Source organism: Corylus avellana, chromosome ca2 (assembly GCF_901000735.1).
Source record: "Corylus avellana chromosome ca2, CavTom2PMs-1.0".
Taxonomy (NCBI): Eukaryota; Viridiplantae; Streptophyta; class Magnoliopsida; order Fagales; family Betulaceae; genus Corylus; species Corylus avellana.
This window is the reverse complement of record NC_081542.1, coordinates 28,147,655-28,173,923: the sequence shown is the minus strand read 5'-3', so window position 1 is coordinate 28,173,923 and position 26,269 is coordinate 28,147,655. Positions and strand designations below refer to the sequence as shown.

Sequence of the window (26,269 nt, the reverse complement as noted above, 5' to 3'; positions counted from 1 at the left end):
ACTAAATATTGATGTTGGTATATATGCTCCAAATATAATATATAGTAGTGAAAGTGCTACACGCCAACCCAGCTGGTCTTGGTAGAAATAAAAAGTTGGTCAAAAATTTGGTTCTATAATATATAGAATAATCTTGCTATGTCAGAATTAAATAAAGCAAACAATATCTAGATTAATAATATTAAAATACACACATAATATCATTGAAATTGTCTACAAAAATAATATTATTTTGTATGCATTGTACTGGTAGTTTATTTCAATATTCAATCGAATAATATAAGTAATATTATTAAAGGAGGAATGATAGGGACCCAACTTTTTTGCCCAACAAAAGTCCAACTTTTGTCTTATTTATTTTTAAAAAATAAAATAAAATAAAAAATGGAAAAAATGTTTGAAGCAACCCTATCTATTTTTTGTCTTTCTTTTATTTGGTATTTTTTTAAAAATGAAAATTGGTATTTTTTTCATAATAATGTCATTTTTTTCAAGAAAATGTCATTATTATGAAGAAAAATACTATTTTTCATTTTAAAAAAAATACTAAATAAAAGAAAGGCAAAAAATAGATAGGGTTGCTTCAGACATTTTTTTCATTTTTCATTTTGTTTTTTTTAGAAAAAAAAATAAAGGGTAAAAGTTGGACTTTTGTTGGGCAAAAAAGTTGGGCCTTTAGCATTTCTCTTCTTGTAATAAGATAATCGAAAGCTTTTTCCTATTAAGATAATCAATACATCTTTTCGTGTGCATCAAGTCTGTCGGTATATATTCTTTTACAATCTTCCTTTATATTTTATTCATCCCCAAAAAAAAAAACAAAGCTCTGTTTAATCTATTTTATGAAAAATCCTAAGGTCTTTAATAAGAGAAATGCTAAAGGCCCAACTTTTTTGCCCAACAAAAGTCCAACTTTTACCCTTTATTTTTTTTTCTAAAAAAAACAAAATGAAAAATGAAAAAAATGTCTGAAGCAACCCTATCTATTTTTTGCCTTTCTTTTATTTAATATTTTTTTAAAAATGAAAAATAGTATTTTTCTTCATAATAATGATATTTTCTTGAAAAAAATGACATTATTATGAAAAAAATACCAATTTTCATTTTTAAAAAAATACCAAATAAAAGAAAGACAAAAAATAGATAGGGTTGCTTCAAACATTTTTTCCATTTTTTATTTTATTTTATTTTTTAAAAATAAATAAGGCAAAAGTTGACTTTTGTTGACAAAAAAGTTGGGTCCCTATCATTCCTCGTAATGTTAATAATATTACACAACTTTTCATTAATTATTTATGAGCAACCAGAGGTAAAAGTCTAAAAGATTAAGATCAACCAAATGGAAGGTCATTATTTTACACTTTAACCTCTAAAAAATTATTTATTTACGCATTATCCATCGTTTACGAAAAATTCTTTCCATTTGCCAAGGTTATTAAAAGGGATGGAATATTGATCACATGCAATGATGCAATACATGTGCTTTTTTAAATATATAAAATAAAAAAAAATACCTTAAATTTATAAACAAAATTTATTTAGATAACCACAAGTTTTTTTTTTATTAAAAAAAATTTAATAAAAAAATAGGAAAAAAAATCATTAAAATTATTATTATTATTTTTTTTTTAAAAAAAAAAAGGCAAAAAGAACCTCAAGTTCATTAAAATTTAGATAACCTCATTTTTTTTTTTTTGGTAATAATATTACTCTTAATATTCATTTTATACCCATTAACGTTATATGTTTTAAATAATTTTAAAAATAATAAATAAGATTCACTTAAATCACGTTACTCATAAAAATGTCAAAAAAATTAAAAACAAATTTAGGTATGTCGGTGATAGAGTAAAAGTTTACTCCCGCTGTGTGGGAGAGTAGAGTACAAAGGAATCCCCATGAAAAAGTGATACTTCCAAGATAAAATGAAAGAGTCAGATTGTGAGGGGCCGCTCCAATCCCCTCTCAATTAATAGACATCCATCCACTGAAATCGAAATCTCAATGTGGTCCATACTCTTATAATCTGAAAAAAAGAAAAAAACGCAAAAAATACAAATGAAACAACGCCATCCTAAGGATGAAAATTGGTTAAATAAATGATTTGATACATCAAAAAAACTGATACCACTAAAAAAGGCTAAGAGACAGTTTCAACATGAGCCCCTACTGGGATAACATGACCCTCAGTACTCGGTTGATGGTAACAAACATAACCACAAAAATACGTACGTGTGTGTGTGTTTTTTTTTTGTTTTAATTCACCTAGAGAAATCTTCTACACATTGTTGATTAGTAAAACTTAATTGGCAGTTAAGATGATCATATAGGAAAACACATTCTATACTTGTTAACAATCTTATCAAAATCTATGTGACGTTGTCTCTCATAATATTTAATGTATAAAGATTAGTTTTCTTATTGGAAGAATCGCGTCACGTAAGCTTTGGTGGATGAAATGGGAATCGTGGGGGTGATGAAAAAAATTACTCTAACATAATATAGTACAACGGAATGAAATATCGGTACTTCTCATGTACAATGTACCTATGTGACGTTGTTCCATGTACATAATTAGCTCTTGAATCTTAACATTTTTGTTTTCTTTCGAGAGTTGAGTATGTTACTATAGTGATACTTAGGCTATCCATAGTTTAAAGGATTTGGCTTATAACTACAACACATCTTCTATAAAAATAAATTCAAGGGCTCAGATTTAACCAAAGTCTTTTTATGCTAAATGTCATCAATTTTTTTTTTTTTTTTAACCAAAGGTTGTGTTGTAGATAGTTTAAAGTTATCTTGAAGGGGACATTAAAAACTTTTTGGTAGTTTGAGGGCGACATTATCTCAATTGAAAATTTACGTGAAATATTGTCAATTAAATAATAGTTTTAAGAAGATATGTACGCAGACTTTTTCCTATTTTTAACATGTTGCAATGTCGTAATGCAACACGCTACTAAAAATGTTTTCCACGCAAATTGAGATTTCCAACAAATTGTGAGACAATCTATATGAGATTTATTTGTCCAAATAAATTTTGGGTTATCTTATAAACTACTAACAAATTACTAAAAATCTCAATCAGACCAAGACACAATATCAAAAGCAAGCTTTATCAATAGGATCTGGATCCACTGGAACTCTTAGAAGAATTTTAGTTTCTGAAATTTTAGATCTAGACTGTTCATTTTTTATTTAAGGGTCATTGTTCTACCATGTGTCCCATTATTATTATTATTTTATTAGTAATGGAACACGTGACAAAACAATGGCTTTTTTTTATTAAAAAAAAAAAAAAAAACTGTTTTATTGACATAATTATACACTCAATGGCTGCCCACCGTCGGGCGCCGCCCACCATTAAAAGCCACATGTAAAAAAATGCCATAATGACACAATTTTCAAAAGCTGAAGCAAAGCAACGAGAAAGAGACTTAAAATAAATGATTAACTAATCATTTTAGTAAATTTTTTTTTTTTTAAAAAATTAACTTTTTCACACAAAATCATCAACCACTATTGGCCACAAAAAGCAAAAAGACAACCCTGCCCTCACCAACCCATCCTTCTTCACATTATTTACTGCAAGACAAACGCAAAATCTGAAAAAATCCCCCTTCTCAAACTCTCCAGAATTCCTGGCCCCCATAAATTACCTTTGGATCATAGCCTATAAATAAATATATAAATAAAATAAACGAATAAAAAAAATAAATAGTCCAATTTATTTTTTCATCGTAAGCGGTGACGAAAGATACTGACAGCACGTCCCTACAGATTGTGGGACTTTTGTCCGGCTAACAAATACCAACAACGTCGTCTTTCCGATTCTCCACTAGCGTTTTGGCGCAGTGAGAATCCATTCCAAATTCCGATTCCCTCTGCTCTACATCACCATTGCTCGGCTTCAGGGAAAGCAGGTAAAGCAGCTGCTTATTATTCGCTTTCTCCTTTGCTCTTTCGCTGGAACTTTTCTAAACGGACGTGAACAGAGCTTTTTGTTCGTATGCCTTTTCCCTTTTGATCTTGGAAAATCGTGGACTGGGGCGAAGTGTATTGCTTTTTCCTTTTTGTTTGTTTTGTGGGTTTGCGTTGTTTGGCTTGTGTCAGAGTTGGTCCGGAGTGTAAAAGCAATAGGTATTCTTGTTGCTTTTATTCCGTATTTCTTGTGTTTTCTTTTTCTTTCTAAATTTAGCTTTACATGAATAGGTGTAGATTTTAATTTTGTTTTTAGTTTTTGTGTGAAGTTTTTTACTATGTATTTACTGTGCATTTTCATGAGCTGTAGTTTTCTGTTTGTTTGTTTGACTTCTGTTTCTGTTGTAGTGGTCCGAAAAGGAATAAATTTTTTGAAGTTATCATTTCTGTTTTTTTTTTTTTTTTTTTGGGTTTAATGCTCCGTTTGGCGACTGGGAAAATGAGCTAGAATAAAGGGGTTTACAGATTTGAAATTTGGGAAACAAGATAACAGAAGTTTTTGTTGACTTTTAGTGTGAGGTATTAATTTTCCATCTTCATAATTGATTGGAGTGAGAAACGAGGTAATCGTCCGGTTATTTTTGACTTTTCAGATTAAGACGCCGGTGGAAAGTCTGACCGTTTCATTTTCTTTGAATTGAAATTCTAATATTCATGATTTAATTCATGTTTGTTTTGATAAATTGTGTAGGGGAATTGGTTAATTTGATTGCTGTTCTTTCCTTTGAGGCTGAAAATGTTTTAATCTTATTGCAGGAATAGCTTAGTGTGGAAACTTAGAAGCATCAAAGTCATATAAGTTGTGAAAGACAAATCCATTTGGAAAAGGAGAGTATTGTGGATTATGTGCTTTTAAGCAAAGAGCTTTTCCTGGTGGTGGAGTGATAAAACAAAAATGGCTTTCGAGCCATTGCTTTGGTATTGTCGGCCGGTGGCAAATGGGGTGTGGGCAAGAGCAGTGGAGAATGCATTTGGTGCATACACGCCATGTGCAGTTGACACTCTAGTCGTCTGCATTTCTCATTTGGTTGTTCTGGGTCTGTGCTGCTACAGGGTATGGCGAATCAAGAAGGATTTCAATGTCAAGAGGTTCTGTCTGAGGTCCAAGTTTTATAACTATGTGCTGGGTTTATTGGCTGCTTATTGCACTGCTGAGCCTTTATTTAGATTAATCATGGGAATTTCGGTCTTAAATTTGGATGGGCAGACTGGAGTTGCGCCATTTGAGGTGAGTTCATTTTTTTGATTGTTTAATGGCTTGAATCTTTGTTTTTAATCCTTTTATTGTTTCACATGCCTCTCCTATTTGGCATACACAAAATATGCAATTTAAATGCAAGTGTATTCATCAACTTGCATCTATATTAGGGGTGCCATGAAGCCTAATCTGTTTTCTAGTGAAGACAAATCAAATTGTTTGTGGGTATTTCTTTTAGATAAAGAAATCATTATCTCTTACCTTTTGTTTCTGGGTTAATTTTTGCTATTGAGGCATTAAGTTTTTAAATGTGTCATATATGTAAAATGACATCAAAAACTTTTTTTTTTCTTCTTAATTCTACTGTTTTTTAAAATTTGTTTTTTTCCTGATAAGCAATGTTGAAGGTTCTATAAATGCATAATTATTTTATTCGGCTTGCTTAAACTTTTCACTTGTTTCCTTAACAGTTTCTTTAACATCTTACAGGCTGAGACATTGGACACTTTGAGATTGATAACGATGATTAGTATTTTCTTTTTTCATAATTACTTTAGGTAAAAATGATTACAAGGGAATTTATAGTTAGAAGAATGGAATTCTTCGAAAGTTCTAGTATTTCCCCCCTCCTAATTAGAGAATGAATTCTGCTAAAGTTGGCTCTATAAAATTTGGCTTTTAATTGAGACACCAAGGGATGCTGTGAATTCTTTACACAATTTCTTCAGAATTTGATTTGTTATAGACAATAAGAAATCAAATTTTCTTGTGTTACTACTCTCATTGTCGAATGAACTATCAGCAAATAAAGAAATAGGGGAAGATTTACTTCTCAGAAGGAAAAAGAAAACTGGGGAAGAATCTGACATTGAATACCAAGTCTATTGCTTCTATTCAAGTTGTCTGTCACTGTTACTATTTCCCTGGTTGGAGGTAACATGTCTAGGTGTTGTAAGGTGATGCATGCTTATTGAAATAGGTGAATTCCAAGTTTTGATGAATTGAAATTATCACAATGGAAAGGAACCAGTGGCTTTAAGCACTAGCAAATGAGGTTCGACCTATAGATTGGGCACCATAGGATGAAGCAGGAAAGGCACTTGTTAAACAATTGCTTCTTAAAAAGTCCATTTGATGCATTTTAATTGAACCTTCACATACATATACCTTTTTTTTTTGATAAATAATGTTTATTAAAAAAATGCACAGAGGAGCGTAACCTATGTATACAGGAAGTATACAAGAAAACCCCTACTAATTAGAAAAGGAAGCACATAACACTAAAAAATTAGAAAACATATACACATGCGAATTAGACCAAGTCACTCTCCATGAAAACATAGTATGTAACAGCAACTTCTTTAACTCGACCAAGCCACTCTCACCATCCTCAAAGCTTTGTGTATTCCGTTCTCGCCAGTGACACCATATCACACATAATGGAATCATCCTCCATATGTGCAAAACGAGCAGATTACCCAACTGTCTCCTCCAACTCCCTAAGCAATCACTAACCCTGCATGGCATAACCCAATCAACACCAAAGAGTTGAAGAAAGAAACATTTTCCATATCTCGGTTGCCACCTCACAATGTAGGAATAAATGGTCAATGGACTCTCTACATTGTTTACACATGTAACACCACTCCATCACCATAATATTCCTCTCCTGTAATTGTCCAAAGTTAGAATTTTTCCTAGAGTCGCCATTCTCACAAAAAAAGCCACTCTCGGGGGAGCCTTCACCTTCCAAATACTCTTCCAAGGACCAAATGCCTGTGCCTGAGTAGATAGAACCTAATAATAAATAAGACTTCACTTCAAAGATCTTCTTTTTTGAAGGATCCCTACAAATTTTATCCTCAACTCCATATCTAATTTTTTGGGAATACAACAATTCAAAAAATAACAAATACCTTTAACTCACAAGACCAGGAAGTTAAGTCCACTTTCTGGATAAAGTCTTAACTGGTAAGTCTAAAGCCTAGTCAAAGTCTTTGATTCTCACTCTCACCATGAAGGCATATGGCCTGAATGGAGTCTGAATAAGGTTATAAAGTTTCCGTGAAACTTCTTCAATTGTGACAAAGGCTATGCAACTCAAGTACACATGAAGTATACAAGAGAAAACCCTTTTAAGAAGAAAAAGAAGAATAAAAACCCACAAATTCAGAAAATGTTAGTGAGATATTATACGCCCTTGTCCATGTCTAAAGCGATTTGGCCATGATCTTCTTTTGCTCTTTCACTGAAATCTATCGATCCTCAAAGCACCTTGCATTCCGTTCTGTCCATATGCACCACATCAAGTACAAAGGGTACATCCTCCAAGCGTCTAAAATCGTACAACTTCTCAATTGACCTCTCCAACAAGCCAACAACTCTATCACCCTTCTAGGCATGACCCATTCTACTTCGAATAGGCGAAAAATCGAAGTCCATAATTCTCTGGCCACTTCGCTATGGAGAAGAAGATGATCTATGGATTCCCTGTTCCTTTTACGCATACAACACTAATACACCATTCCATCACTATGACATTCCTTTTCCTCAGTTTATCTAAAGTCAGAATCTTCCCTAGAGCCACCATACACCACTCTTATCTATTCACATTGACTTATAAGAAAATGTGATGTACTAAAATGATTATGATAAGATACCTCTTGTACCATTGAAAGGAATGGTTAGTTGGTTATTACCTGCTAAGTAGAGGAAAAGGAAAAAACAGGGCATTGGGCATGGACTCTCAAATGTAATCTTGAATTTCAGCCCATAATCAAAGTTGCTTATAAGAAGATTTCTAGCTGTTATATCCAAAATATTTAAGCGAATCTAAATAATCTCAAACCACTCACCCTATGTTTGGATACATTAGATTTTAGTTTGATTTTTAGTTTAATTAGGGTTCTTTAGAGCACTATTAGCCGCCTCACCAAAACCATTTTTTGGTTATTTTGGTGAGGCAATTTGGTGAAAATGCTTAAAAACTCTCTTTTTCAGCCTCACCAATTTGATGGAAAAAAAGGTGAGTGAACAGCACTCATTATTAATAGTGAGTACTGTTCACTCACCAATTGAATAAAAAATGGTTTCTCTTTTTTCTTTTCTGTTTCTCCCTCATCCTTTAGTAGTTAGAGAAAGAGTAAACAAATCTTTAAAAAATAATATTTAAAAGGAATGGTGAAAGTTGATTGTTAAAATAGTGAGGCTGTTGGGAGTGCTCTAAAAAAGTGAGTAGTTAAAATAGAGAAAAATGTAATTTTGGTTATTTTGGTGAATAAAATTTGGTGAGGCTACTAATAATGCTCTTATACATTGAAACTTAGATTGGTTGAAGAAGGCTTGAATATTTCAAGCACATATGAGGTTTCTTAATTTTTCCTGTATTTCTTAGTCAATTTCAAACTATCTAATTTCACCTGTATTGGCAGACTGTTTCTCTGCTCATTGAGGCTCTTGCTTGGTGCTCTATGCTGGTCTTGATTGGTGTAGAAACTAAAGTCTACATCCGTGAGTTTCGATGGTTTGTCAGATTTGGGGTCATTTATGCTTTAGTTGGGGATGCTGTATTGCTCAATCTGGTTCTTTCAGTGAAGGAGTTTTATGATAGGTTTGTGTTTCTTCGTTTACTTGAATTTGATACCTCCTTGGCTAGACATAATATGACTTTTATTTTTCAAACAACCCTCTCTCTCTCTCTTTGTGGCAGAAACAGACTAGAAAATGTGTATATATAGTGACTTCTATGCAATTCCTCCTATATCTTTTGAACTCTTATTCTTATCTCTTGCTGAAACTCAAACATCCATTCTTGTTAAAAAAATTATGGATGTAGAGTATAAAGACCAGGATAACATGTAAGTAGCTCTGCAATGATATACATACCTAGAAGAATGCATATGAAAATGATCTTGCCGTCCACGTACTTTCAACCCCAAGGGTTGGTCTAGTGGTTGAGGCTTGTGGTATTAAGGACTATCATTCCATAGATCCCAGGTTCGAGACTTGCTAGGTGCAAACTCCTCCTTGAGGCCTCACCCCCTGGTGTAAAAGCCAGTAATTTACCCTAATCCGTGTAGGGAAACTCTCGGAGGTGCGGTGTATGGGTCCGAAGTTTACTCTGTAGGGGTGGGTCCAAAAGGCCCTGCCTTGTCAAGGTTCCCTGTCATAAAAAAAAAAAAAAAAAAGATTGTTGCCCGGATGAAATCATTGGGTTGAAGAAGATCAATGTCTCCTTATTTTTTTTTCAAAATACATAGAGATATGTGTATTTGAAAATCTGAGTCCAGGAGTATAATTATTAAACCGTCGTTGTGGGGCAAGACCAACTGACAGTTGTATGTGTTATGTGCAGGTCCCTATTGTATTTGTACATCAGTGAGGTTATCGTCCAGGTTGGTTGCTCTAGTTCTTTTTTAGCCTATACAATATGGTTATCTTTTACTGTTTCAACCCAAATTTGCAGTTGCATTGCCTTTAAGAGCTTGTTAGTATTTGGAATTGGTCTGGTAATTGCTTTGCCAGTGTGTTAATCATCCAACTTGAGTAATGACAAATTAGGGATATGTTTGGTAATCTCTTAACACACTTTCCTGTTTTCAAAACCAAAAACACACCTTTCTCAAAACCATTAACAAACAATTCAAAACACAAAATACTTGTTAGAAAACTTTTCACACCTTCTTATAGAAATATTTTAAAAAAGAGTGGTTGTGTGGCCATCCTCAACGCAGGAGAGGAATGGCAGCGTGGCTACAGCAACAGGTATGGGGTGACCTCATGGCCACTCAACCAGATCGGGTGGCCACGCAGCCACCCCTTTCCTCCATTGAGGGTGGTCACATGACCACCTTTTTTTTGTAAGTAAGAAGTTAGCTTTACACCTACTTGTCTGTTCTCAAAATAAACGTGTTCAGTATTTGTTTCTTTGAAAAGGCAATCAAACAATTTTCTTAAGTGGTCCCCACCAAAAAAAGACTCCTCCCCATTATGTCACATCAAAACACTTTTTCAAACAAAAAATAGAAAATACTTATCAAATTAATTATCAAAAATACCTTAGATCTAGTCCATGAAGAATGTAGCAAATGCACACACAGAGACACACAAAACAAATAATACATGCACACAAGACAAATAACACACATACACGCACACACATTTATATATAGATATGTGTGGAGTGCCCAAAGTACAACCTTAAGACAGGGCCTTGGAAAGACCTAGACAATAGCCTTCCTTCTGTCCACTTCTTGTGAACTTTCACTCTGGCATTTCCTTTCCTTTGGGATAAAAATTCACTTATAAAAGTAGATATTAATAATCTTATTATCAATTTTTTTTGTTTGTTTATGTAGGTTTTGTTTGGAATACTTTTATTTGTGTATGTTCCTCATTTGGATCCCTATCCTGGTTATATGCCTATGCGGACTGAATCAGTTGATGATGCTGCATATGATGAACTTCCTGGTGGAGAGCAAGTATGTCCTGAGAGGCATTCCAGCATATTTTCAAGTACGTATATATCAGCTTATATGACCTGAATGCCTATCATTTAGAAAATCTCAAATGTCATTACATGCTGATGGAAACTGAAAATGCTATTCTTAGAATAAGAACATTATAAATTATGTCATATGCACTATGAATGGTCTGTCAATGACATAACAACACGTATTGAGCCTGTTCAAGGTGATTTTTTGTTCTATTTAATAGTAATAATCATGTTAAATGCTTTAATATTTTGTTTTCAATGACCTTAAAAATCCTGTTTTAGTTACATTCATACTTAATTTTCTTAAATAGTAGACATGGGGAAATTAGATTTTCCCAGCTGTCTTTTACCTACCTTCATTTTCCTTTTGTTGCGTGTTAGATGTAGTTTGGGATGATAAAAGATACTTTTCTTGAATTTGATCTGAATTAATCTTTTTATGGTTGAGCTGTTTTGTTAACTCATTCTTGGTCACTTGTTTTTCTGTCAGGAATATTCTTTTCATGGATGAATCCCATAATGAAGCTAGGCTATGAAAGACCTATCACAGAGAAAGATGTCTGGAAATTAGATGCTTGGGAACGGACTGAAACACTAAACAATAAGTTTGTGATAGTTTTATTCTCAAATTGGTATTTTCATGAGTTCTTGTATATTAAGGTTGCATCATAGTTTTTATTTAATTTTGAAGGTTCCAGAGATGTTGGGCTGAGGAATCTCGGAAGCCAAAACCATGGCTTTTAAGAGCCTTAAATAGTAGCCTTGGGGGAAGGTGAATACTAAGATACACAGCTGATGATGATTTTTGTTTTATATCTGGTTATATTTGACTAAGAGTAGCTCGTACCTGCCTTTTCTCTAGATAACATTTTAGTTTTTTATTTGGAAAAAGTAACTTAATATCTCTCAAAATCATTTTTTTATTTTATTTTATGATATCTCCTTTTTATATTACAATTTTGGCCTTTAGTTTGATGGTTTCACCAAAGTACACTTTAGCACTTTCCATGTGGAATATTGTTCGATGATTACACCATGGTACACAATAGCACTTTACATATGGAAGATCAGGAATTAGACCTAATGAAACCCAACTGAACCAATGCTAATTTATCTTTTGTTTGCATCTTATTTTTGTGATAAGGAAGTCAATTTCATTAGATGCGTAGAGGGGCTTAACCCTAGCACACAAGAAAGAAGTATACCAGAGAGATTCCCTATTAGGGAGAAAAAGAAAAACAAAATTCCAAAATTTCAAAAAAACTAGAAAAATGCGGACTATTATACCGCTATCCCTTATATAGGGATTTGAACATAACGTTCTTTAGCTCTACTACATAAGTCTCGCTATCTTTAAAGCTCCTAACTTTCCGCTCTCTCCAAATTATTTACTTTTGTACATGGTAAAAAATCTATATTTTGATTATAATGCAATGAAGGTTCAACTAATCAGATTATTCAATTATACGAATTCTTCTAACATGCAGTGGATTGATTAAATCTTTGCTTTTGTACAACAATTAACTAAAAAAATGGAAACTTGGTATACTCAACTCAAATAGGCTTTAATTCCAGCAGATAATTTTTCAATTGATCAGGATTTGGACAATTTTTATTTATTTATTTATTTCAAATTTCCCTATCTTGACATCTCATCTCAGTTATGGTGGTTTTTTAAACGTATTGCCTTTTAATGGCCCAACATTTGATACCAAAAAGCATAGCTGTTATTGTCAGTGTTATAAAATTTTCTTTTAATTTTAATGAGTATAGTCACCTAATACTCCTGATGAGTCTCTCCACTTTATCCACCCCTAGTCTAGTTTTACGGTCATCATCATTCTCAATATCCTTATTTTTTTGGGTCATTGATCCAAAATACTGAAAATGATTGCTCTTTGTATGCAAGTATATGATACAGGTGGTAATTAATAGAGAAATGTATGCGGTATGAACAACACTAATTATTTTTGCTCACTCATACCACTCATATTTTAAAGAATCATAACCAAAAATGGGAAAAACATGTCTTAGAAGAATTAGTTTCATAGTTCGTAAATGCTTCCTCCTTGACGTTGAAATTATGATGGTGAAGAATATTCAAACATGTTAAGGCAATTTTGCTTTTAAAAATAGATGCTTTTGGCCATGAAATGATTTCATGAGTTTAGGTTATTAATTTGCATGATGCTGTTGTCGTAATGTTCTTAGATAGGCTTAGGAATCTTTAATATGATGAAGGAAATGCATTGGAGGGTTGGGTTGTGATCCTTTTATGGGTTAATTAATATGGTGGAAAAGACTATAAAGAGTTGAAAATTTTACATTCCGGGAGTTGGAGTGCTAATATGGAAGAAATCTGGAAGAAATATGCCATGGTCAAAACAGCAGTTCTACTTTTATATAATGAACGGAAACCTTTCATAACTTTCTTTTCTCTATGGTAATATGCTTCTTTTGTCGTTATTATGTATGGTCATCTCATTGATATCATCTTTTTCCTTCCTGTAGGTTTTGGTGGGGAGGCTTTTGGAAGGTAACAAGCTTATGCTCTTCGAAAAATGCTATTCTTACTCCCATTTCATAACTTTCAATTAGATCAATAGTTTGTCAAGTTTACTGTTGGATTATATTTCCTCCATATGCTTATTATAGATGCTAAATTTCAAGTTAATCTGGTATAATTTATTATATAATCTAAAACTCATAGTTTTAATAGAATTTTAGAATATATAAAAAACTATCATTTTGATATTTGGCAAGCATGATGAGCATGTGGAGGTCATCTAATCCGATGGCTGGTTGAAAATAATATTTATCTTATGAGAAGTTATTAAATGGTGTTACATTATTAAAGAGTTACATCCGGTGCAACTTAAATCCAACTCTATACACAAGCATATATATATACTGGTTGTAGACCTGTCAAACATTCTACGAAGTTTTGCAGCAGTAAGGTGACATGTTTTTATTTTTGTTATAACTTGTAATTTTTATATAATTGTTACATTTTTTAAATATATTTATCTACTTGTAGATCGGCAATGATCTTTCCCAGTTTGTGGGGCCGCTCATCTTAAATCAACTCTTACAGGTTAGTTTGTTGGGTTCTTTATGTGGCATCAAACTCTAAGATTCCCTCATTGCAATTTACAACTTGGTATGCGCATCAATTATTATTGGCTATGTCAATCCTGTTTATGAGCTCAAGTTATAATAGTCATGATACATTTTTTTCTATGGTCATTTGGATCCTAAAATTTACTCTTCTACATTTGGAATGTGCCCTTGTATTATTAGCCTTTTTGAAATTGTATGAGCCTGATTGGATTGCTTTTCTTAAAGCTATTCCCAACAAAAAAAGAAAGGTTTCGAGAATGAGAAGAGGAAACTGTTTTTGGTTGTTCTTGATGTCAAAATGTGTTTGGAAAGAAATAACTTAAAAAAGTTGTTTTCAGAAAATAAGACACAGAAAATTGTTTGGGTAATGACAATCGAAACAAATGTTTAAAACAATGAACGCTAAAAAATTGTTTGGTTATAATGTGAGTGTTTTTGTGATAATTTTGTTTTGTTTCTTCCTTTTATTTTTTATTTTTTATTTATTTTTTATAAATTTAATTTAATTTTTTATTTTTAAATTTCAAGCCTTGGAAAAATACTTATTTTAAAAAAAAGACTTGAAAAAATATCTGATCATTATGTACTGTTTGGATAAGGAGAAAAGTTTTGGAAAGGGGAGGAAATATTGGAACCCCAATAATTTAAAATTCTCATTTCTCTCTCTCTCTCTCTCTCTCTCTCTCTTTTTCAATTATGCTCTTTGCTCTTTATTTTTTCTTATATTCCTGCATTGGAATCTACAAGTTTTCCTCCTTTTGGAAAAATAAAATGGGTTTGCAGTTCAGTAGTGATATGCTAGGATGAGTAAGTGGTGAGAAGCTTCTATCATTGACTTGATAGTTTTCAAAGTGAACCAAATCAGACAAAAGCTTCCTAAGAGAAAAAGAAGTTGCTCTGAAATTATGCAGCCAAGGAATCTTATTATCTCCCCTACTGTCCTAAGCCTCCTTTTCATCATTCTTTTACAACTAGATTAGCTGTTTTCTGTAATAACTAAAAAGCAATCTCGGAAAACAGAACAAGAGGGAAATACTTTAATAGAAAAACATAACATTACATTACAAACAATAAAAAATTTAAAAGTAAAAAAGGGGAAAGATTGTCTTCTCCTATGAGAATTAACAAGAAGCTCAAACTTTTTTTTTTTTTAAACGAAGTTTAAATTTTGTCTTTACAAGGTCACTAGCTCAAATCTTCCTTTCCCCCATTTTTTTTAACCCAAGTTTAAATTTTGTCTCTGCAAGGTCACTTGTTCGAACCTCCCTTTCATCCTCACCCTTGAAAAAAATTACTTATTAATTTTTTTTTTTTTTTGGCCATGACGAAAACTAGTCCTAAACTTTCTGTTTATCTTCTTCATGGATTCTCATTTAAAGTCATCTGAAACTTAGAATTATATCCCATTCCAAGAATCTTCCTTTTGGGGTGGGTTCCTTGGATTGCTGAAGAAAAGCTGTCTCCAAAGCTTGAACTATAGTAACTGTAAGAACAGGGAAACAACAAGAGGAGAAAAGAAAAACAGGGAAAAAAAGAAACAAAGAGGGAGAGAAGGCTTAAAGATTCAACAACCTCCATAAACTGATTTTTCCAATTGTAATATTTGATTCCTTGCTATCTAACCATTTCTAACATTATCTCTACCCACAACTACCGAAGTCCAAATGCTTCATCCCTTCAACATATTATCAAAGAAGACTTCAAGCTACCCGGCAATATTCTCAGCACCAGATCTCAACACCCCAAACACCCTCTCCACTTGTACTTTCTCTCCCTTATCCCAACATCTATTTGACACTCCATTACTTCCTGCGATCTTTCCTCTCCAATTCCTCTCCATTGCCACCATTGATCTCCGAAACAAAATGTCATTTACAATGAAAAGTCTTGACTATTTCCTATGTGCATCTAGAATATATTATGTGGTACACCTTTTAGTCACATGGTCTCGCTGTACCCATATTCCACTTGTGCATTCTTAATAATACTTTTCGTGCCTCTAGAACATATTAGGTGGTATATGTTCTGCAAGTTATTGTGTGAGGAACAACTATAATCCTTTTAAACCTTGTTTTATCTCCCCAAATATGTAATTTGATTTATTTGGTGACTTATCTGCAGTCAATGCAACGTGGGGATCCAGCATGGATTGGGTATATCTATGCCTTCTCAATATTTCTTGGAGTGGTATGACATGAATCCCTCTGTTTTATTTTTGGGGTTATCTATGTATCCAAAGATATTGATTGCCTATAATTATGATGTATGCTTGTCATAGTATTGCTGCCTATAATCCATATGTGCATGGTGCAGATCCCATGCCTTGTGAATTGACTGGAGCCACTGTGCTGATTTAGTTTTTTTTTAGCTTTCTGTTTATCACTCTTGCAGGGACATGTTAACAAGTGATCACAAACAAAATCAAAAGCTTCTGATCTAGTTTGATAATGGATGAAAATTTTCTGGACCAAAATTCAACTTTTCTTTTTTTGTTCAGCGTTTTCAGTTTTTATCAAATTTCATTTTAAATAATTTGAATGTTATATATTTGAACCTGTAGATGTTGGAGTTATTGAATTTGTTTCTATACATAACTTTGGATTTTGGAGATGCAGTAGAGTTGGCTTGTTACTGCCTATGAGGTCTCTCTTTATATGTTTCAAAGTGCTAAGTTGCTGATGTATTTCATTTATGCAAACCTGTCTTGGAATTTCCAGTGCCTCTGCATGAAAGCAAAGTTGCAAATCTGCTTGTCTTAAGCTATTCCTTTATCTCTTCCTGGGATTTCTCTAACTCCATCTGACTAGGTTATCCGTACTAATCTGGAATCTATATGTTGGGAGTTTAGGCTTTCAATTTTATTGAGGCTACCTTCTATAGACTTTTGGAGTTTGAGTAGATTCTTATAAAAAATTTCGTCCTTGTACCCCCAGGGGTAGCTCAATCAATTGGGGATTACGCCTTATGAAATCTGTAGGTTAGTTCGAATCTCCTTCCCCTTACCCTTAGGGCCCAATTACTTATAATAAAAACAACTTCTTCGTGCTTGTGTTTTTTTTTTCTTTCTTATTTTAATGTTACTTTACTTTCCTCAAGGTTGAATTGCTGTTTTGGTAATTGCATCTTGTACTTATGCCTTTTGATTGTGCTTTAGAGTAAGTGGATTTATTTGCTTTTTACTTGTATTGGGCACATCCTCTTTCTGCCTGCACCCTTGTCTTTATGTGGAAAATTTTAATGGACTCATTAAGAAGCTCTTATAGTTTCTGACCTGTGTAATTTGCTCCAGGTTTTTGGTGTCTTATTTGAAGCTCAGTATTTTCAGAATGTAATGCGAGTTGGTTACCGGCTGAAATCAACCTTGGTATTTTTCTTTTCATTTTGTTTTTTCTTTTCCTGATCCTTATGACATGCTTTTGGTGCTTACTTAGATGTTTCTCATTTAGATTGGCCTGTCTTTTGGAATGTGTGTTACAGAGTTTACTTTAATGCCTTGACGCCATTATGTTAACTACTAGTGACAAACATAACTGTATCAGACTGTAGTTTCTTTGCTTTCTTCTAGGCAAGAAAGGATATTTGGGGAGAGAGGACACAGTTGGGGTTTGGGCGGGGGTAGGGGTTGATCATATTGTCAAAACTTGAAATTGCTTTGTGGGGACCATGGTTTTCCTCTGCTGTTGGGTTTGGCTGACAAAATGGCAACTTATGTCATGGGCTTGGTGGCATGGAAACCTAGGTGATATGAAGAAACCCTCATGGTTGGATTATTCAATAATAGATTCTATCTGTGAAATGATTAGATTTATCGACTCTGTGTTAGTTTCTGGGGGAATTTTTTCAAGAAGGATATTCACTGTCATCTGGATGTCTAGAATTTGTTGATCTTGGTTGGGTGTAATTGGTAATTGTGTGTGTGTTTACTGAGGGAGAATGTCTTTGAGCTTCTTAAAAACAAGAATTGGAGGGGGGGCAGTTATTGGAGTCATGATATTATGATCCCAGTTCTACTTATGCAAGGCAAAGTTGAACTCACATTGTTAAAGAGTTCCATGCCAGCAATGAAGGTGTTTATAGTTCCAGTATATTCACATATGGTTATTACTTTTTGTAGATTGCCGTTGTATTTCGGAAATCTTTAAGGCTAACTCATGAAGCTCGCAAGAAATTTGCATCTGGGAAAATCACCAACTTGATGACAACTGATGCCGAGGCACTTCAGGTTTTGTTTCTCTTTAACAATTAAGATTTGTATTTTAATTACTTCATAACTGATGCTGTAAAACAAACCCAAGTCAGTTTATATATATATGTAGATTTGTGAAGTCAATATTTTCTGTAGCCATTGTGCATATCTACATAAATAAATCTGTCTGTATGCATAAACATATAAAATAAATATAGGTGTGCATCTCAACTTCATAAATGTTTTCATATGTCCAAAACAGTGTATGAAATTACATTGAAAGCAGTCAGATCGCTGAATTGTGGTTTTATAGGCTTTGACATGAAAAGTGATTTTGGTGTGTCGTGAGTTATTATAACCTAGCCTGAACAGTGTGAAATGTCCTTTGATTTGGACTTTTTAGTTGCTAATAAGCATATAATACTCTAATTGGTAGGAGTATGGGGTGTTGCAACTTTCCAGAGGTCATTTATCTGCCATTATTCAGAAAATTATAATTGCGTGCCACCATTAATAATAGAAAATTCTGTGAATCATATGCATCATTTGATTTGCGATGTACTTTCCTCTTTTTTTTTTTTTTGGATAGAAACTGAGGTTAATAGAATATAAACGATCATAATTGGCTTTAGAGCAGTGAATAGTGGAAAACTAATAAATTTCTTGAGACAAGACTTTGTGACTGAAAAAATTTAAGCTTCTTCAGTTAATGTGCTTGGTAATCAGCTTTGTCTCTGTTTTCACTCCAGAAAATGAGATGGTTTTTTTATTAGTTGTGGGGACTGAATGTTATTGGGTTGGAAACTCGGAGGGAGTATGGTGACTTAAAGTTAACATGTCAATTAATTCCATAACGCTTTACATTCTTATTTTAGGTAAATCATTGGTGTGTTAGCAAAAGAGAATTGACCGGAGTTTATTTAGTTTAGAATTTAAAGCCACAAGTGGGCAGCTAGAAGCTGATTTTCTGCAGAAATTTTCCTTCTTTTTCCATCATCTCATTTGGAGTGTTCTTTTTTACGACATATTTCTTAAGAATAATGCTACACTTATTCCCACTTCTTTACAGAATTTTTTCACACTCATAGGTGGCTTTTAAAACCACCATTATATATGAGATGAATCTTTATTGAATTTTGATCCAATTGTGGTTTTAAAAGCCACATATGGGTGTGGAAAAATTGTGTAAAAAAATGAGAGTAAGTGTAGCATTCCTCATTTCTTAAACAATTTATACACACTATTCTTGAATGAAAGAGTGTTAAAGTAATTAATGTAAATTTCATTTCTATGCATTGTTATCTCAACCTGGCAGTGAAGTAGATCTCATTGACCAATGGCCGAGTAAGAAGTAACTATCTATGAATTTGCTATCTTACCCAACATCTCAATATGAAGAGCACGAAACTCCAATAACTATGTACGTGGATGTTTTTTTTTGATGAATAATAATTTATTAGGAGAAAATCTCATGTACACAGGAAGTATACAAGAGAAGCAACCGACCTATTGGGGTCGAAAATCTAAAAAGTTAAAGTATGTGGATGTGGATGCTTTTTGAGGGGGATTTGTTCTTGGAAATGACCATTTCCTCACCACAATTACCTCAATTTTCTTTTTGATAGTCTTTATATTTTATTGAATACAGGTGAAGCCTCAAGTTGATGCATTTAACAGTTTCTACTTCAACCTACAGTATAAATTCAATTTAATTACAATAATGAAGAGAACGTTACTGTAGTTCTAGATCATATACTTGATGTAACTTTGGTGTACATTTAGGTGTACTATTTTAACTATTGTTAGTGCTTTTCTCTCTTTGTAAAGTAATTTGTTTGATTTATTATTAATTTGTTATTTTCCTTGTACAGCAAATATGCCAATCACTTCACACTTTGTGGTCAGCTCCATTTCGTATTGTCATTGCTATGGTTCTTCTTTACCAGCAATTGGGCGTTGCTTCACTTATTGGAGCTTTACTGCTAGTTCTTTTGTTCCCCATACAGGTCCAAGAGTTATCCTTACCTTACTTTGCTTTTTTATCTTTGAAAGAAAATTATCCATATTTACATTGAATGTGGTTTAGCCAATGAGGTTTAGCTCAAATGATTCTTCCTCCCCTTATAAGAATAAGGTGGAGGGTGAGGTTGTGGGTTCCTAACTCACTGGATGTGTGTGTTACCTACCAATTGAAAAATAAATCATATCTTTTGCCATTTATATTTGTATTTGGTGTGCCCTTGTCTTTATTTACTGTCCCGATGCCATGCTTGTAATTTGTTTCGGTTTCATCTTCTTCCTTTACACTGATCTCCTGGTATTGTAAAGATTTATTTTAAAAGGTCAGTTCATGATAAACATGTGGGAATTAAAAGCTTCTAATAACAACAGGTCCCAGAAAAAAATTTAATTTAATTTTGATTAACAGTTGGTGTAGTATGATAATAGTGGCTAGGAATTTCCTCCTGTGAATATTCTGTTACTTCGGCGTAATCACCCATGAACTAGGGAAATTGAGCATGCTGCACAAAAGTGGAGTAAGTTTGGACTTTGGTACAGTTAGTATAACAGTGTTATATAATAGAAATAACCATTTACAAGGAATGGTGGACATTTGTCATGATGTGCACCTTGTTGTTCAAAATTCTATGTAGTCAAGATTTATGTCCTGAAGTTGTGCTAAACTGAATATTATGTTGGAAAAGGCAAAAAATGAAATGATTCGAAGTGAGTGGCTGTGTCAAAGTTTGACATGGCAATAATTGGAGATAATATGAGATAAAGTTGGTTGAGATGGTTTAATATTTGGCCATGAAGAAGAGGCTTTCCCGCCTATGCTCGGATCATTTCCCAATCATTCTTGAGCTGGGGGAGGTGACAAGGGGGAAGAGGCCGTTTAAATTTGAAAATATGTGGCTTCAAGCGGAAGGTTTTGTGGACCTAGTGAAACAATGGTGGGACTCCTATGTGTTTCAGGGTACGCCGAGCTTTGTTCTTGCTTGCAAACTCAAGGCCCTGAAGCTGAATTTGAAGACTTGGAACGAGGAGGTATTCGGCAACATTGAGAGGAACAAGAGGATGCTTCTTGAAGAGCTTCAGATGTTGGATGTGAATGAAGAAAGTAGGGCTTTGGATGCGAGAGAAGTTACAAGGAAGGCGGAAGTGGTTCGAGATCTAGAGAATTGCATGCTTATGGAGGAGGTGAGTTGGAGGCAGAAATCCAGGGTGATATGGTTGAAGGAAGGTGATAAGTGTACTGAATTTTTTCACTCCATAGCAAATTCCAATAGAAGGCATAATTCAATGGATGCTCTCATGATTGGGAACAATATTTCCTCAAATCCGACCGAGATCAGTGAGTATGTTGTTGAGTTCTATCAAAAACTTTTCTCGGAGCAATGCCGTTGGAGGCCTATGGTAGATGGCATTTCTTTTGGTTCCATTTCGGAGGTGGAGGCTAGCTGGTGTCAATTATATTGAATACCTCTCAATGTGCCAGTTGGAAAGAACAACCCATGGCCAGAAGAGCCCCGAAGATATCGAATGATACGCTGCACATCAGCTAAATGAAGATGGCGGGGAGTTTGCATAAACTGGCTAACCTGCTGGACAGCGAAGGAAATATCGGGCCGAGTAATAGTCAAATAATTCAAGCTGCCTACCAACTATCGGAACACAGTAGGATCAGAGAGAAGATCACCCTCCTCACTTCGATATTTCACATTAACCTCCATAGGAGTATCCACCGAAGAAGAATCCCGAAGACCAGCTAGACTAATCAAGTCCTGGGTATATTTGTGTTGATTCAAGAATATACCAGAAGAATCAGTGTGTACCTCCAACCCCAAAAAATACGTAAGAGGACCAAGGTCTTTCATATGAAAAGAGTCTTGAAGATTCCGCTTAAGATGTGCAATCAAACTGGAGTCGGTTCCCGTAATGACAATATCATCCACATACACAAGTAAAAGAACAAGACCAATCGGAGTCTTGCAAAGGAACAAAGAAGAATCATATTGGCTTTGGACAAAGGAGAAGCGAAGCAGAGTAGACCTGAATTTTTCAAACCATGCCCGGGGAGCCTGTTTTAAGCCATAGAGAGACCGCTTCAACTTACACACAGCGGCAGATGGAGAAGAAAACAACCCGGAGGAGGAGTCATGTAAATATCTTCTTTGAGATCACCATGAAGAAAAACATTTTTGACATCCATCTGGTGAAGTGGCCAGCCTTGGGAGGCGGCAATAGAAATAATTGTATGCACTGTAGTCATCTTCACGACCGGAGCAAATGTCTCCTCATAGTCCACCCCATATTCTTGCCTGTTTCCAAGAGCAACTAATCGGGCCTTATACCGATCCAGAGTCCCATCAGAGCGAAGCATAATTGAGTAAACCCATTTACAATCAATGGCTTTAACATGAGAGGGGCAAGGAACCATGTCCCATGTATGATTGTCCTGGAGAGCCCGAAGTTTCTCATCCATCGCTTTCCGCCAACATTCATATTTAACAGCCTCGGAAAAACATGTAGGGATGGAAATAGAAGATAAAGTAGCAGTAAAGGAAGTGTGGAGAAAACCATACCTATCAGGACGACGTGATACCCTAGCAGATCGTCGAGGACTAGACTTATGAACTGTCTCAGATGGCGGGTCAATCGGAGGAGTTGTCGGAACAGTTTCAGATGAAGGGTCAGTCTCAGGAAGGGGCAAAGTTGGTAGACGTTGAGTATACACAATTCCAGGTTTGTACTGCTCAGGCAGAAGAGGCAATTTATCAAAACAAGGTAGAATACTAATCTCAGGCAATGATTCAACATTTGTAGAAAAGAAACATTGATGCTCAAAGAACACAACATTATGAGATATACGAAATTTGTCAGAACAAGGATCATAGCAAACATAACCTTTGTGAGAAACACTATAACCCATAAAGGCACATTTAACAGACTGAGCAGAAAGTTTGTGACGTTCATGAGCAGGTAAATGAACAAAACAAACACATCCAAAAGTATGCAGATTAAGATAGCTAGGATGCTGATGATACAAACGATAATAAGGAGAATCAAACTGCAAGACCTGGGAGGGCAGTCGATTAATTAAGTAAACGGCAGTAGCTAATGCCTCAACCCAGAATTTTGAAGGAACAGAGGACTCAAGTAATAAAGTACGAACAACATCCAAGAGATGGCGGTTCTTTCGTTTCGCCACCCCATTTTGCTGAGGAGTATAAGGACAAGAGCGCTGAGAGACAATTCCTTTGTGGCGTAAGAAATCATGAAACTCGTGGGACATGTATTCTCCACCAGAATCAGACCTCAAAATCTTAATGCCTGTAGAAAATTGATTCTCAATATATGCTACAAAGGTCTGAAAAACAGACAGAACCTCGGATTTGGCCCGAAGAAAATAGACCCAAGTATACCGACTGAAATCATCTATGAATGTTACAAAATATTTATATCGAGTATGAGAAATTACAGGAGAAATGCCCCATACCAGAGATGTTTATGTCTCTCCTGGCCTTTCTAATAGTCTTATTTCAATTGGCCAGTTAGTTGAAAATAACTATGATGTCCATTTCTCTCGTGATGGTTGTCTTGTGCAAGATCAGGTGTTGGGGAAGATACTCGCGAAGGGGCCTAAAGTTGGCAGACTATTTCCACTGCACTTTTCAATTCCTAGTTGTTTATCTTTGGTTTGTAAGACAGTTAATACTCCGAACGAAGTATGGCACAAACGTTTGGGTCATCCAAATTCTGGTATTCTGTCTCATATGTTAAATTTTGGTTTGTTAGGCAATAAAGAACGAGTTTCTCAAAATTTGTCATTTGATTGTTCTGTATGCAAACTTGGTAAGAGTAAAACTCTTTCGTTTTCTTCTCATGGTAGTCGTGCTACAAAATGCTTTGATGTTGTGCATAGAAAGAAGGATTGATATCTCCTACTTCATGAATAGCTAAATGACTTCCATTAGCTACTTGAATATGAGATGAACCATGATATGGACGAACATTGCAAAGAGTATCGGACGATCTGGTCATATGATTGGATGCTGCAGAATCGATAAGCCAAGACTTAGATGAAATAGTACCATTACCTTGGAGCCCTAAGGCAGAAAAGGCTGACATAATCATCTGTTGGACCATTTCAGGAGTAAGAACAGCTGATCCGGCTGCAGAAGAAGAGGCGGAGGACATCACTGGAGTAGAAGAGGTGTTTACTGTAGCCTGATAGGCAGTAGCTTGACGATTTTGAGGCCGAGTGGGACATTCTTTGATAAAGTGGCCCGGTTTCTTACAATAATTGCACGATTTCTTTGCACAATTGGCGGCAATATGACCATACTCCTTATAGCTAAAACACTGGACCTTGCGCATATCCTTACCCTTCCCTTTCCCATAGGCCGTATAGGCTACTGGATTTGGGTTGGAATCGTGCTGAAACGTAGTCTGTGTGAGAAGACGCTGCTCTTCACGAAGTAATTCTCCAAAACAAACATCCAAAGATGGCGAAGGATCCCGATTCATTAAATTTGAGCGAGTAACCTCAAATTCAGGGCGTAATTTCATCAGGAATTGATCTCTCTTGCTCTGCTCATGAACAGCTTGAACAACCGAGAGAGATGCAGCAGGTACCTTCGCATAAACCATATAAGAAAATTCTCCCCACAAATTTTGAAAACCAGAAAAATACTCCGGAATTGAGAGATTGCCTTGAGTGTAATTAGCAATCTCATATTCTAGCTGAAAACGGCGTGCAGTATTGCCCTGATGATAAACCTTCAGCAAATACTCCCACATAGTCTTTGCAGTCTTATAGGGCCTCAAATTGAGCACAATAAGAGGATCAACAGACCCTAAGATCCAAGACATCACACATGCATCCTTGACCTTCCACTTAGCCAAATCCTTAGCTTCTGTAGGAGCTGGATCACTACTGTCAATATGGCCCCACAATTCTTTTCCCGTAACAAATAATTGAAATTGGAATTCCCAAGCAGAATAATTTTTTCCAGTAAAACGGACCCCAAAAGTCTCGCTAGAAGACATAATGAAATAAAATTAAAAATTATAAACCTGATAAATGAGTAATTGGCCCACCAGAACAGCAACCCAAAACAGCAACCAAGTCCAAGCCCAGCAAGCCCAAGTCCAAACAGCAAGCCCAAATCCAAACGGCAACCCACCCAGCAAACACTAAGCCACGCTCACCAAACAGCAAGCCTAATTGGATGATTGCTGACCACACCGAACAGCAAACCCAAACAACAAGCACTAACCCATAGTCCACGCTTCTCCAGAAATCAAGAACCAGCGACAGTCCACGCTCCTCAACACCAAAATCGCACCAAGAACCAGCGACAGTCCACGCTGGCAACGGAACCAGCCAGAGATGACAACGTCAGCAACGAGAGCGTCACCGACGAGAGCATCAGCAACGAAGCCGACAGCCCAACTCCTCCAAAAATCTCCGGCAGCCCAAAAACCTCCACGCCGACAGCCCCAAATCCTCCAGAAATCTCCGGCAGCCCCAAAACCTCCACGCTGACAACCCCAAATCCTCCAGAAATCTCTAGCAGCCTCAAAACCTCCACGCCGACAGCCCCAAATCCTCCAGAAATCTCCGGCAGCCCCAAATCCTCCAGAAATTCAGGTAAGAATAAATTCCCTACCCTCAACCAAATTATCGACAACTTCCCCTATAGTTACCGACAGCCAAAGAGACTAATATCTCAGTCCCGACCCAACTAAAAAAAACTTGAATCAAAACCCTAATTTAGATGATTTAGGCTCTGATACCATGTCAATTGTACTGAATACCTCTCAATGTGAGAGTTGCTCGTATTATATAGAAATTATCTTGGTAATTACAGGCTGTATCTCAGCGATTACAGCAATCTAGGGAAACAAATAAGGTAACTAAAATCTACCTATTAATTACAATATACTGTAGCTATAATACAAGAACATGCCATAACTAGAAATACTAATTATGGCTAAATATATATGGACCATATCTGATAGACAGCTGGTTGGAGAGAGACTTCGAAGAGGATGAGGTTAGAATGGTAGTGTTCAAAATGAATGGTAACAAGGCATCGGGCCCCGATGGGTTCTCTATGGCTTTCTTCCAAGTTTGCTGAGAGGTTGTGAAGGAAGACATTATGAAGGTGTTCAGTGCTTTTCATGCTGGAGGGATGTTTGAGAAGAGCCTCAATGCTTCTTTCATTTCGCTTATTCCGAAGGTTCCCGGTGCGATCAATCTCAAAGACTTTCGGCCTAT

At 35.2% G+C, this 26,269-nt stretch overlaps 1 protein-coding gene across 2 annotated transcripts in view; it reads left to right on the top strand.

The window, feature by feature from the left end:
• Nucleotides 1-3,777: 3,777 nt before the first annotated feature.
• The window catches only part of LOC132172117 (ABC transporter C family member 2-like), a 41,432-nt gene continuing 18,940 nt past the window's right edge, over nucleotides 3,778-26,269 (top strand). Inside the window, exons 1-13 of one of the 2 annotated variants that reach the window (XM_059583567.1) lie at nucleotides 3,778-3,926; nucleotides 4,741-5,212; nucleotides 8,614-8,792; nucleotides 9,537-9,576; nucleotides 10,540-10,696; nucleotides 11,167-11,281; nucleotides 11,368-11,448; nucleotides 13,188-13,212; nucleotides 13,714-13,770; nucleotides 15,918-15,983; nucleotides 17,086-17,160; nucleotides 17,911-18,018; nucleotides 19,854-19,988. In XM_059583567.1, coding sequence (XP_059439550.1) covers nucleotides 4,880-5,212; nucleotides 8,614-8,792; nucleotides 9,537-9,576; nucleotides 10,540-10,696; nucleotides 11,167-11,281; nucleotides 11,368-11,448; nucleotides 13,188-13,212; nucleotides 13,714-13,770; nucleotides 15,918-15,983; nucleotides 17,086-17,160; nucleotides 17,911-18,018; nucleotides 19,854-19,988 — 1,371 coding nt within the window. In that variant the 5' untranslated portion in view covers nucleotides 3,778-3,926; nucleotides 4,741-4,879. Of the gene's footprint in view, nucleotides 3,927-4,495; nucleotides 4,548-4,740; nucleotides 5,213-8,613; nucleotides 8,793-9,536; nucleotides 9,577-10,539; nucleotides 10,697-11,166; nucleotides 11,282-11,367; nucleotides 11,449-13,187; nucleotides 13,213-13,713; nucleotides 13,771-15,917; nucleotides 15,984-17,085; nucleotides 17,161-17,910; nucleotides 18,019-19,853; nucleotides 19,989-26,269 lie in introns of those variants that run through there. The other variant, XM_059583568.1, reaches the window with a different exon arrangement.